At 38.4% G+C, this 14,081-nt stretch overlaps 1 protein-coding gene across 1 annotated transcript in view; it reads right to left on the minus strand.

Annotated features, from left to right (window-relative positions):
* Positions 1–14,081, minus strand: part of PSMD1 (proteasome 26S subunit, non-ATPase 1) — a 65,668-nt gene that overhangs the window by 16,179 nt on the left and 35,408 nt on the right. Inside the window, exons 17-18 of the mRNA XM_058031035.1 lie at positions 6,448–6,562; positions 4,475–4,591 (exon numbers count right to left, since the gene is read on the minus strand). Coding sequence (XP_057887018.1) covers positions 4,475–4,591; positions 6,448–6,562 — 232 coding nt within the window. The remainder of the gene's footprint in view (positions 1–4,474; positions 4,592–6,447; positions 6,563–14,081) is intronic.

A 14,081-nucleotide genomic window follows, 5' to 3' on the forward strand; every position in this document is an offset into this window, starting at 1 on the left:
GAAAATGCACTAAGTGTACCCATTTCAGAGTTTAAAGTCAATGGAAGCAAAATTGTTCTATGAAAGGGTGAGAGACTATCCAGACTGAGGGGCCAGGACAACCCAGCCCAAGGATGAGACCAAGGTCTCGACACTCAAATGCATAATAGGCCCACATGCTTGTTCAGGCTGTTCCTACAAAGCAAATGCTTTACAGGAATGGGAATTTTGACTGGATCAGCTCCCAGCTGAAAACATTCCTTGCTGCAGGGGAAAGCCTGCTTTGGCAGCTCTGGCTGCAGCAGTTCAGGAAGGTATAAACCTCACATGGAGCCAATGCTTCTCTCTTGGGAGAAGGTGCTGGGGCACTCACCTCCTACAAAATGGAGCAAGATGTCAACAGCCAGCCATTTCTTAAGCTGTTGAGGCAAAACCTGCCAGAATTTGTCTAGTAAAGCCCTTTGATCTGCTATTATTTTTCCTTCAAACCACAGCAACAAGCACAACCCAAACTACTGTGTAAGTTTATTTAATATGCTATGAAATCCACAAGCTTTGTTTCTCCCTTGAAATCTTCAAGCACTTCAAAAATTCTACAGCATTTGGAAATGCTACCTAGAAATTTATTTGGGCAGCTTCCAGGAGGAACACTAAAATATAGACAATGACTCATTTCATCTTTCTAACAAAACACACACCCCATTCTAATAACTAGTGCTGGCCAAAATGACATGGCAGTGAGTTCAAATGAAGTCAAACAAAGAACCTTGGAAACATTGAGGAAACAACAGAGACTTTGAGATTAGAGAACCATACAGCACCATTTCCTACCACCAAGGGCTGTCATTTATCAGGCTATTTATCACTTCTCCCTCCACCAGTCAATATTCATGCACATGAAGCCCAGGAGATTGTCAAGAACAAGATTTTATAAACAGTTTATTACAGGAAATATTGGCAGGTGATTTGCACGATGCTTCTGGCAAATGTAAGCTCTTAAGGACAAAAGCATTAATAAAATCTAATAAAATAGGTTTTAAACTGTTTGCATGTTGAGTCTGTCTTCTTCAAAAGATGAAGTTATTCTGCATACACTTGAAGGAGTGTGCAGAAGCATCTCACAGCGGAGGGCTTCCATAAAGTAAAGGTGCTCTCAGAATATTGCAAAATCATTCTTGCACCCTAGCAAGACCTAGCATTTCATCTAAATGGGAGGAAAATCCCAACAGCAATCTGGTCCTGGTTTCCTCACATCTTAAAGACAACAGGCCAATATGATTGAAGGAAGATGGAGAAAAAGGCTTGACCTTGTTTATTATTTTCTCATTTTGCCAAGATGACTATCTTAACACAAAACCAGGAATTAAATTAATTTTTTCAAGTAGTTCAGCACCTAGTTTGTCTCTAACACTGCTGACTTCATTGCTCTGCAGGTCACAAACATATCCTGAATTTGTCATTGATTTCTCTTAAGATGACCTCATTGCATCTGTAACTTTGGATTCCATTTCATAAAATAAACTTCTTAATATTTTATATCTGGTACTAATATGGTTCTTAAATCTACCAACAGAGGTCAGGAAAAATCATGTTGGCTGCACATGGAGGAATTGTCTCAATTCCAAAGAGACCAAACCACCTTTACTCAACACCTGCTATGCCTTTTTAGCCCTTAAGCAACTTGCAAGTTCAAGGAGTTAATGTAATTACAATTCTTTATTTCACAATCCTTTATTTAAACTATTTAAATTTAAATTTTTTGAATTATTCATTTAAACAAAGATTGAGCACAACAAAGAGGAGGACAAACACAAAGGGAAGATCACAATGAAGTTAATTCAAAGGCATACATCTACCCTTTTCTCACAATAAAAATGGCTTTTTTTTAAACCAAAATACTTTGATTCTTAAATCTCTGTTTATTCCTGGCATTTTGGTGTTGCAATGCTCAGCTCTCAAAACTCTGACAACATTTTATTCCCAAAAACATCCTGAACTATTTAAGGAAGATTTTTTGCTACCATCTTCCCCAAATGATCAGCAGAGAACTGAAAGTATTTCTAACCCAAAGCGCACTAATAATAAGTTAACTAAAAAAATATATCAAATCCCAGAAGAGACAAAACTGAGCAGCAATGACAGGAAGCTGGCCAGGCTCTATGACACAGTCTTTTTTAAAATCACCATCTCTCACACGCAAAGCATCACCAGGTATTGAGAAACAGTGAGATGATGATATTTAAACTTTAGCTTCTCTGTAGTCCCATCAAGACTCTACAGCCTGTGGGATACAAAAATCACCACACTGCTCTTCCTAGGTGCTTATTCAGCAATGCAAATGCCCACATCCATCAAGTCACACCCTTTGGCACACAGTGTCCAGTGTGTCACTCAGGAATCTAATCAGATCAAAATATGTCCTGGCAATCTAAAAATGGCTCCTTTTCTGAAGAACTCCATCACTTCACATCAGAGTTAAGTAATTTTTTTTCAGATTGGCAGAGACCTCCAAAAAGTTTCCCATGGATAATAAATAACTTAATTGGAAGCATATCCCTCAAAATATTTACTTTTGAGCAAGAAACAATAATGGTTATAACCAACTTTTGGGGTATTTATAAAAAGCAAAATTTGTGTATTCCGTGTTTAGTTCCTGAACAGGCAGAATATTTCAGGTATTTTTTATTAATTTTTAATCTGGAACTTTGTTTCTGTTTGTTTTTTAATATCTGTAGTGCTTCTATGACCAGAAAATTAATTGCCTTCTGTATCTATATCAGGCAATAATTTGGCATTAAGGTGTTTCAATTTCTTGCCCCATTTTTAAACAAGCCATTGACTCCCAAACTATACACCTCATCCTGTATTTGCTGGCCAACTATTTTAACCACCCTTTTATCAGGCAGAAGTATCACACGTGATTTGAAAGACAAGGTTTTCAGGCCTCTTTGGGAAAAGAGATCTGCCTTATTACACACCTCAAACAATCCATGTTTTCACTAGATATTTTCCTACCCACATTTTTCTTTAGGACAAACAGAGTCTTTCATCTATCATCTCAAAAAGCCAGAAACTACAACAGGCAGACTCAGCAAGTGATTCATGTTTTAGGAAGGCTGACTGATTCAGAGCAGACTGCAATTCCCATCCCAAGAGGATTAGGGTGCTTTGCAAACTAAAATGAATTGATCCTCATAATGTCCTTTCATATATAAGTCATTAATTCTTTCTGCTGGGAAACTGAGGAACATTAATTCTTTCTGCTGGGAAACTGAGGCACAGGAGAGCTATATAATTTTTCAGTACTAGAGCAATACAGAATAATTAAACCTGATCTCCTATATTGAGGCCTGGCATTCCAGTCACCTGACCAAGGAACATACAATAAAAACAACAATTAATTTCTTTCCACAGAGAGATAATTCAACTTCATATTACAGAAACTTTGTATCTTGGAGGACAGGGGGATCTAACAAAAGTCTAGTGTTCTCCAATGGCTTATTTAAATGAACTACTATTCTTGGCTTATTCACTTGAACTACAATTCTGATAATATAAACAACATTCCCAGATTCTGCTCAGTGAAAACTAACATTTTTCTTTCTTTTTAAAAAAAAATAATTCGAAGGAACAAACTGTCTGCCAGCAAATTTTCATGTTCCGTGACTTAGAAATACCCAAACACCTGCATTTGTAGATCTCCTTCTCTGACTTTCCCAAGCAAAATCTTTCACTGGACAGCTTTTTTCCTTCTTCTCATCCAAATGCAGTAAAAAGGTGTCTGTTTTTATCACAGTTCAGTTTCTAAAATCACATCAATAAAAGCAACCAATATGCAGCAGATGAGTAGCAAAGTACCAGCTACTGCTCTGCCTCAGCATTCACCAGAGCAGGTGGAATGTGGAACCTCAGAGCTTCTCCAATGTGGACTTTTAGCCTGTACAAATGTTTGTATATCATCACCTGTCACACACTCACAGGGAACCTACTTTTAAAAGCTAAACACAACATATGCAACCCCTTTCACCTTATGAGCAGAAAACTCCATTAAAATATAGAGTATTTGTTATCAACTCACTAAGCCTGTTCTGAAAGTTCTGACGTTGTTTCATGTGAACACTGAACTACAAAGGAAACACTGCTCTTACAGAACCTCTCTGCATGGTGACCACATCCAAAACTAAGCTTACTACCATCAAAACCAATGTCTTTACAGTCACTTTCCTATCATTACAAGATGCTTTGAGAGCTTTTAAGGAAGAGCATTTATTCTTGTAGTGCCCAGGGTTAGAATGCTGCCATCATGGTCCCATCATTCAGAGCACATACTCTGATCCAAGCAGGAGCTTCCCACCATACATTCAGCTCTGCTCTTTACCAGACGTGTTCAGCCTCTTGCCAGTGCTTACATGCAGTGCCAGGCACTAAAGATTTGGCATCCAAGACAATTTCCCACCTAAGAGGCACATGAGGTATGTGAGGTGTGACATGCTACCTTTGGGCAGGTGATCTCAGTCTGCTGGATCATGATAAGGGCAGATGCAATCAGAGCTCCTTGACGCACGTAGTTCACAGGATCATTTGTCATGGGCTCAAGCAAATTGATTGCTTCCTAAAAGAAATGAAGAAATACACAGTCATAGAGTTAATACTACTATTTTTAGAATGCCAGGATTCAATTCTCCAATGGAAGGTTATCGGATTCATGCTATCAGATATACTTTAAAAAATGTTTTGCCTGTTCTTGGCAAATGAAGCAGAAATCTGTATCACTGTAGATTTTAATCTAAAAATTGTGATGAAAAAGAAAAGAAACACTAAAAACAAGTGATTGACAGATGGAACAATATCTACCTGCAGAAACAGGGCAACAGCCAAACAACAGGTATAAGCAACAGATGCATTCATCACATTAGCTTCCAAATTCTTGGCCTTACACTTTATTGTTAGAACCTGTAGCATTTAGCATCTTTTAAGTAATCTCTTGTTCAGAGTGTCCTTCTGTCCATACTTAAACTGAGGATGAGCAAATGTAGCTGAGTGCAGAGTGCAAGAGATTCCCAGTTCAGACCACTCTTGGTGTTACTTCCATTAGGTGAAGCTTTTAAAAACAAGTTAATTTTATACAGAACATTGTTTCAAAGAACCACTTCTAGAATAACATCATGCCTTCATTAAGACTGCTTTTGCCATCTGAGCTATGTTGGAGGCTGTACTTCTTCACCTGAAGGTGACTCATTCACTCTTTGGCAAGCATTCAGTACCATGGATGAAACACCCACTATGACAAAAAGCTGAACTTTCTGATCTCCAAAATTGAATCTATTTGAGCCTTCAAAACCTACTAATAGAAACTCTGGAAGACATGTCTCTGTGTAATCAGATGGTTTAGGTCATCATACCATGAATCTGGAAATAAAACAAGACTCATTCTTGCGACTAAAAGCATTTCCACTTAAATTAACTTGTCAGATGCAGCAGGTTAAAAATAACTAACTCCTTGATTCCACCTTCCACTTGAGAATAAAGCGACCTGGATAAAAATAGGACTCTGAGATCTGCTTTCAAATCTGCATGCTTGAGCTACTAAAGATGGCAGGCAGTGCACGTCAGCATTCTGTGCTTTTGGCAGCACAGCGACACTCGGGAGCGCTCACGCAAGAGCCACACACCAAATGTTTAATACAGGGAGAGATGAGACAGATAAGCAAGAGATTTATCAAAGACTCAGAAGCATGACATATTGCTTTGTCTGTGCACCTGTTCTGAAACTGCATTTCTGTACCACTACAGATTATTATACACATGTGGGAGAAGCAGAGGGAGGTTATTCCCAAGTTTACTTGCTGCTTGTTCCAATGAGTGCTCACTTCCCTCAGCAGAAGCAGGAATCCTACTATAAATGGTCTGTTACCAGCCATGAGAATTAACCCTCACTGATAATTATAAAGTGAGAATACATAAAATGTACTGGTTGTTAATTACACTCCTGAAACAACAATATATTTAATTAAATTTCATTTCACTTGGCTTTACTACATGGATCTTTTATGAATCATGTATCACAGGAAAGATGAAAAGAGCTAGAAGTTAAGCAAAACACCTGCTCTCTTCCTATCACTGCCACTCAAAGGGCAAAGCAGTATTGATTTTGGAGTACTGAACATACATTTAAAGTTCAGTGGGAACTTGACAGTAAGAAAACTCTAAGAAAAGTTTTGAAGACAAAATTCCAAGAATGTGGCAGTAACGTATAAAAAAAATCTAATTTATCTATTCTGTACAAGCAGGAAAAGAAACTCTATACCCAGAAAAGTTAAAGAATTTAAAGTAGTGCTGTACTCCTGCTGGCTGGTAGTATACATGTGTGAGAAATCCATCTGCATGTATGATGTCTGCACACAATGTGTCTGTCACAGGAGGGAGCAGGAACAGTCTTGGCCACAGATGCTTCTTTGTGGCCCTCACCTTGTTTCCAGTGCCTGCACAGCAGATCCCCAAAGCCATGGCAGCCCCATAACGCACATGGGGATTGTAGCTCTCTGACAGCAAAGAAACCACACTTGGACACTGCTCTGGAGTCCTAGAGAAAGGCAAAAACAGAATATTGTTTATTATTAGTGTTCTTCAAAATATGGTATTGTGCTTTAAAATGATTACTTCACTCTGTTCATACCTGAAAATTTCAAATTGTTCTTCCACACTGTATGTTTTTTCATTTCTCAAAACTTAACCAGAGGGAAGAAACAAATGGGCTAAGAGAAAAGATTAATAAACACATTCATAAACTTCCCTATCACTGCAGATAATCACACACAGTTCCCACTACTGAAGCCTTCCTTAATGCTTATTTTCTGCATTTAAAAGATCACCCAGCAGAATGATGCATCTATTGAGGCTGAAATCTTTATTTCCAGAAATCATGCCTTTTTGACAGGCTTTCCATTTGCAGAGGTTTACCCTCCATGAGACACACAGTACTAAATTTCCCATCAGCAGACACAAGACTCACCTCCAGCATACAATCAACCTTCAAGGCTGGTGGGTCCCAAACTCCCTTTTGCAATCATGGTTTCTGCCAACTCCTCCTCACACCCACCTACTGCTGTAAATCACAGCACGGGAGGAAATGCTGATACAACACACACTTCCAATCAGTTTATGAGCAATGTCTACTGCTGCCTCCTTACAGTGTCATGCTGGGACTGTTGCTGCTTTTAAGAGATCTGAAATGAGTATATATGCTCTGTGCCTCACCAGCTGGGAACCAGTGTCCTTCTGGTCACTACAGCAACAAAACTTCCAGCCCAGGGCTGGAAGATGAGAGAGAGCCTTTATTTCCCACAGTCAGAAGCATATGTTGCTCACGCAAACAGCTTTGTAAATATTGAGTATTTCCGAAATAGTGCAGAACTCATGGATGTTAATATATTGATTTCCTACCTGTCTTCATGGTCATATTTATCCCTGGTTTAATTTTAATGCCACACAAACCACTCCATAATATCAAATACTGCCAGTTTCAGCATACTGAGTCTCATGGCACAATGAACAGAAGAGCAATGCAGGGATGCAGTTGGAACGTAAAAGCTCATGAAGAAGAAAGATGTAAAACTATAAATTGTAAGTGATTTCATTATATCTGTTTATAGCGTGAACATCATCTGGCTCTTCATGCTATCTCACTGTGTCTTGCAGCCCAGACTCACATTCAGCATTTGCATTTGCAGCATTTTAACTCACATTCACAATCCTATAAGCAGTCTTACAAGCCATTTACTTCTGCTGTAAACTGATTTCAGACTAAAGTGTACCTAGGAAGAAGGCAAGAGCACCTTTGTTTTAGCTTCCTTTCTTACATTTGCTACACTGAAAGATGGAGGGTGGAGGGTGGCAGCAGAACCTGTCAAGGCACTCAACAACTCAAGAGAGAGAGAGAAACCATAGAATATACTCCAGCATGGGTTTTATTTAAATGAATAGCTGAATCATAGAAAATAGTAATGAAAAAGACTTTGAGCAATAATTTAGTTCATTCTCTTCTTTCATTGTGATGGGGGACAGAAAACGTGTTCATATAATGACACACTCATACTTCAGTTATACTCTACACACATAATCAATTAATTTCCAATCTATCTATTCCCATTTTAACACTTTCCCATGGTCTCCTCTAACAACTGGTCCTGAACTCCTCTTTGCACTCCTCTCTTCTACCCCAGCTGACCAGACAGGCAGCAGCACCACACAGGCTCCAGTGGTTACTCATAAGGACACAGCTCAGCAACAATGGCAGCAAGCACCCACATCTTCCCCCCACCCACCACTTCCACCTGAGTCTTCCCAAAGCATCCACATGGGGAAAGAATCCCACCTACCAACATCACCTTACAGCCCCCCTGTCCTTCAACAGCAGCAAAAAAAAGCAAACCCACAGAGAGAAGGAAACACCAAGCTGCTGGAAACTGCTGCCTCTAAGATGAAGCCATGATGACAAATGTTAAGAAAGGGAGAAAAGCTGGGCAACAGAACAATTCTGTCATGCCCTATGAGTGAAGACAACAAACTAAAAGACACATTTAAAAATAGCTATCAGTCTCTTGCTCAAATAACAGCTTAGACAATGTTTTTTTTAAAAAAATGAGCTGATGTGGAGACCAGGAGACACATATCCTATAATAAATGAAGCCAACATTCAGCTGCACAGAAGACTTCAGCTCTTGCACAAAGACCCTTAACACCTTTGTGTTTGCCTTACTTCAGATAATGTTAAACAGGCAGATTGTGAGCCAAAGAAGAGAAAAACATTTTCTGGCAAAGATGTGATTATGCACTCTGAGGCATTAATCATTAAATTCCTGTTCAGAAAACTGGATTTTATAGAATCACTAACTTGGACACATATTTGTGTCTGCAGGCTCAGAAGTTCTAACACAGTTTTTATTATAAAATCAGGATTAATGTATACTAATTGTTTTTTGAATTCTTGGTCAGACCTAATTTATTTGTGGTGATTATTTGAAGTACTTTTATCTCAAATCTATCCATAAAACAGTCAAAAATTTTGACAGGAGGCCTTCCATAAATCCACTCTGGGAGTTGCAGCAATTTAATGGGTTCCACCACTTTGCTCAGTTTTCTCAAAACCTTAATCTTCAAAAAATGTCTTCTCACTTAAGAGAGATCTAGAAGGCAGACCAAAAAGTGAGAAAGAGTCTTGCAAAAGTGTGTATTGGAGGAGCAGGACCTCAGTGCACAAGAACATTGTTGACATCAATGCTTAAGCAGTAACATTTGTTTACTCCTTTAGTGCTGAGATGTTTGTAATTACAAAGTCCTACACAGTGCTGCCTAAGGTCAGCCCATATAAACCCTAACCCACACTCCATAAAATTTATAAAACCCAAAACAATTCTGTCAAGTGATCAAAAGAAAAGTTTAAAAGCCCTCATAAGCAGTCCCAGGCTGCAACTGTGCTCCCATGGGTATTACTTCCATCTGGTAATCCAGTTGGGGATTATGCTTAAAAAATGGCCATGTTCTCCTTCCCCTGGCCCTTCACTGGGAGCACACACTGGTGGGAGATGGACAGAAATAATGAAGAGTGTGAGAAATCTTAATAACACTCCTAAAAAAGAGAAATGGTTTGTCACAACTCACACTCAGCAACTCGCTACTCCTACTCAGTCCTAATGCAGATATCTGTCATTACTGCAAGTTAAACACAGAAAATAACATTACATGAAATACCAGAATAACATTTGGAGATTCAGTGGGTGGACATTTTATCTCCAGACACAAATTTTTTCTCTCCTCTTTAAAGTCACAGTAAAAATTCTAGGCCTGGAGTAGATTTAATATATTTTGAGGACAAAAGCAATGTACCATAGTCCTCTAGCATGACCTTCCCATAACATAGTCCAGTAATTTCATCTTAAAATTCCTACATTAAAGCCTAAGGCATGTCTCAAAACTGGACTGTGTATCTTAAAAGATAGGCAATGTCTATTTTTGAAAACCAAATTATCTTTAATGCACTGGTTCCTTCCTTTTTTCCTAACACTGGTTTTACTCAAGCAGTGTGCTTTTGCAATTACATTTTACTACAACAGCAAAATGATGACAAAAAAATGGCCCAATTATTTCCTTCATTTTATCTGAAAATTGCTCAGCTGCTCCTACATAAGCCATGAAACCACAGACGTCAGTGAACCCAGACCTGTACACAAAAAAAACCAACATCATAACTAGCTTCAACTTTGTTCTGTTACTAGGAAACTAAACGAATAAAGAAGCCAAAAATCTCAAGAAGTTTCTTCCATGGAACTTCAACAGTGTAGTAAGCTACAGTTTTGTTTCCACCCTACATCAGGATCAGTTTTACTGCTGTGATAAATGGGCTGCAGATGAAGGACTTCCTCCAAGATCCAGCTTGGTTTGTTTCAGAAGTCAAACAAAATCATAAAGAAAAATAAAGATGTACCAAGACAGCAATATGAGATTCTCAGCAAAACATAACAGCTGGCATTTTATTAGTTTTACTCACCAACTGGTTGCTCTTAAAACCTCTGCAAGAAACAAACACCCCACACTATGGATTTTGAATCTTCCCAAAAACTAGAACCAGTGAAAACACAGAGGAGCTGCTTGACTCCAGCCCAGCTGCCTTAGCCTCAATTCTGAACTCCTTTCTGGGGCTGTTATTTCTTGCATATATATAAGGACATATATTAAAAAAAAAATGTCATATTCTTTCCATAAAAAGCTGAAACTTTGGTTTCTCAGAAATTCTAGGCTACTTAGAAGCTAAAATAATTTTGAATTCATCATTACTTCCAAAGAGAGATGAAAGAAAACTTTTCTTAAGCCTCCAGTGCAAAAATCAACAGAATGAAAACCAGGATGTTGATTGTTTAGACAGACTAATATGAAAAAACCCTCCCAGGTCAGCTGGACACAGAAGGTGGTCAGATTCCTTTTGGTGTTGACCTAAACTGTTTTTTTTCTGAAAGTCTTCACAATTGCAACATCTGCAGATATAGCTCTCACTAGGCTTTGCCTTCAAGAGCCCTATTGGGCTACTGAAAGTTGAGGATCACAGTGAGCCACATTGGCTCTTAACAATCCACTGTAATCTTTTTTCCCCAGGAGGCATGCAACAAGATAAACTAAAAGCTCAGACTGCCATAACTTGGAGCACATTCCAATTCAAGTGTCTTAGATCACAGACCTGTTAAAACCTCATCCTTTGAGTAGCTTGTCTCCAATCCTGTAAGCTGCACATCTTCAAGGTTAATGCATTACTGCCACTTTTCTTTATATTTCAGCAATTTTTAAACATGAAATTATATATATGTAAGTATATGGTAGCATCAGTAAGTAAAGATACAGAATACTGAAAAAACCCATCACACTGGTCTCATGATTGAGACTAAAACTGGAAGCATCTGAAGCATCACTAACATGCACTTACATTTTAGTCTAAATATTTAAGGACTATACAACTCATTGAAAAATGAAACATCAGAGAATTGAAGAGCAATGTCAAATATATCTTCTAAATTCCTCATTAAGCGTCCTCAGTCATATTTCAAAAGATTCTAAATATTTATAACATTTTTAAACTATTGGTCATGAATTAATCATTTTATACAGAACTATTTCCACAAGCTGTTTTAGTGGTGTAGTGGCAATTATAAAAAAAAAAAAAAGCTTAACAGAAGTTTCATTTCATCCATTAATGAGTTAACAAAGTAGAAATGCAGATACTAACTGCACAGTTTGTGGTCATTTCTGAAGGAGGGAATGTGCAACAGAAAGGGAAATATATAGAAAACAGAAAACTTGCAGAGAAAAAATGCAACAAACTGCTATATTCAGTGTAGACTAAACATTCAGTCTCTCTCTCTGGACAAAAATGATCCCAGCTATTCCCAAACCAGGAATTTCCTGCAACTATCTCATGTACAGCACAACAAGTGAACTTGAATGATATGTACTGACTGAACAGCACTCACCAGAGACAGCTTATATCTGATGGGGACATGGCTCTATAAAATCACACTGGCAGCTTGAAAACAGAAGTAACACCAAGGGATGGGAAATAAAAATAATATCTATTTATGGTTCAAATATTCAGTTTACACTGGACCAGGAGTGGGGTCTAGCAAGATTTAAAGTTTACCATCATTAACACATCTGGATATGGGGCAGGACAGTGGCCTGCACAAAAAGCCTGCCCAGAAGACACAGTGAAGAACCTGCTGCAGGTCTGTAACAGATATAGAGCAGGATGTGTTTCTCAACTGATTCAAACCTGGTAAAGTTCAGAAAACATCATAAATGGCAGGTATGTTTTTCATCTCTCTGAAATTAAACAATGCACCAAAGAGGTAAAAATGCTTGCAAGCCAATCTACCACTAAACTTGTATCATCTTCCGCAAGTTCCTAAGATAATTGGTTTTATCTGTATTTTAAGAATAATTTCCTTTTCAATTAGATAAAAATGTATTCATTAGCTTTCATCAGAACAATCTGCAGTAAAAACTTCAAGTACACCTAGATTAATGTCAGGATATCCTTCAAGATTTTTAAAATATAAACCAGAACTTGATTAGACATAGTGGAGCTTAAGAAAAACTGGATCCAAATGCCCATTAACCAAATAAGGTATTGTCCTGTCTCAATTTCCACTTTTTATATGCTTTCATGTGCTCTGCTCTCTCAGTACGGTCAGTGGTGACAACAGAGAGGTGGCCAGATAAGGAAACAGTATTACCATAGCTGGATTAATTTTTATTTTTGTAATATATACTTTTCTGATGAATAAAGAAATCAGCTCTCAAATGTAAATAAACACAGCATGGAATCTTATTGACAGTTTCCTTTAAACAGGAAAAGTAAGGAACAAGTAGAAGCTACTGAAAATTGCGTGGTATGATCTCAATATACTAAGTATTTCTGTTAATTTCTGACAGCAGCCTTCTCTCTTTGACCCCACATTACCTGCATTCCAGAAACATTTATTTTTTCTTTTTAAAAGAAATATAAATTGATGCACAGTTCACTGAGGACCTGATTTCCAGCTCAAGGCTGGTAAGCACTAGCAATTCATGGAATGTAATGGCTGGTGTCATACAGAGGGTCAAACCATGATCTCATGGTCTCTTCTGGCCTTAGTCAAGGACTTATTACCCAATTTTGCAGCTAATGTCCTTGGAAGTGAACTCCATTTCCATTTTAATGCAGAACTATAAGATGACACTGAGGCTATACACACATCTGACTGAAAGTTGGAAGGTAACAAAAGAGAACACTCAGGATAATAAAAAGCAGCTGCAGAAGGAAAGGTTTAAAGTAACAGCACACAGACTTAAAGTAACTGTGCTAGACAATAGTTTTATAAAGTTAGGCAAGGAAAAACCTGGAGTGTTTACAGGCCTGTAGAACTTTTTAGAGTTAACTGTGCTTCCACCCAGAAAGCAAGTGAGCAAGAGAGCCTAGAGAGCGAGCAGCAGACAGACAGACAGACAGACAGACACGCTGCGGCGCACAGACAGAATGCTGCAGTGGGAAGGGTCATTTCCAGGACCTGCACATGCTGATCCAGCTCCAGGGAGTACACACTCAGGGAGTGCTGGAGCAGTGAATCAATTAACCCTCACTGTCCCATTTCCAGCCAAACCCCCCACCCACTCCCTTCCCTGCTTTCCAAACACTGCAGCTGGATACACTGGAAGGAGTCACTCAAGGAACAGGGGTAGCAGCAAACTGCGAGCTTTACTTGTGAGCAAAGAGAGAACTGCACACAGACTCTGCTGATCATCTCAGTACAATCAGCAAAGAATGGAAGTTAAAGGACAGCAAAAGTGAACACAACCTTATTTCTATCCTTTTTTACATGTGGTAAGAATTATTATTTTCCTCCATTTCAGAGTTGGAGAAAATACCTGGATGAAAAGAAATATAGTCTTCCCAAAATAGAAAGTTTTAATCTAGAAGAAATGTGATACAAGAAATGTGTTACAAAAAAAAGCACACAAAGAGACAAGCTTCAGAAATATTATAGAAGGCAAAAGCAAATGAACAACTTGTTTTCCAG

The sequence above is a fragment of the Melospiza georgiana genome, chromosome 10, assembly GCF_028018845.1.
Source record: "Melospiza georgiana isolate bMelGeo1 chromosome 10, bMelGeo1.pri, whole genome shotgun sequence".
Classification (NCBI taxonomy): domain Eukaryota; kingdom Metazoa; phylum Chordata; class Aves; order Passeriformes; family Passerellidae; genus Melospiza; species Melospiza georgiana.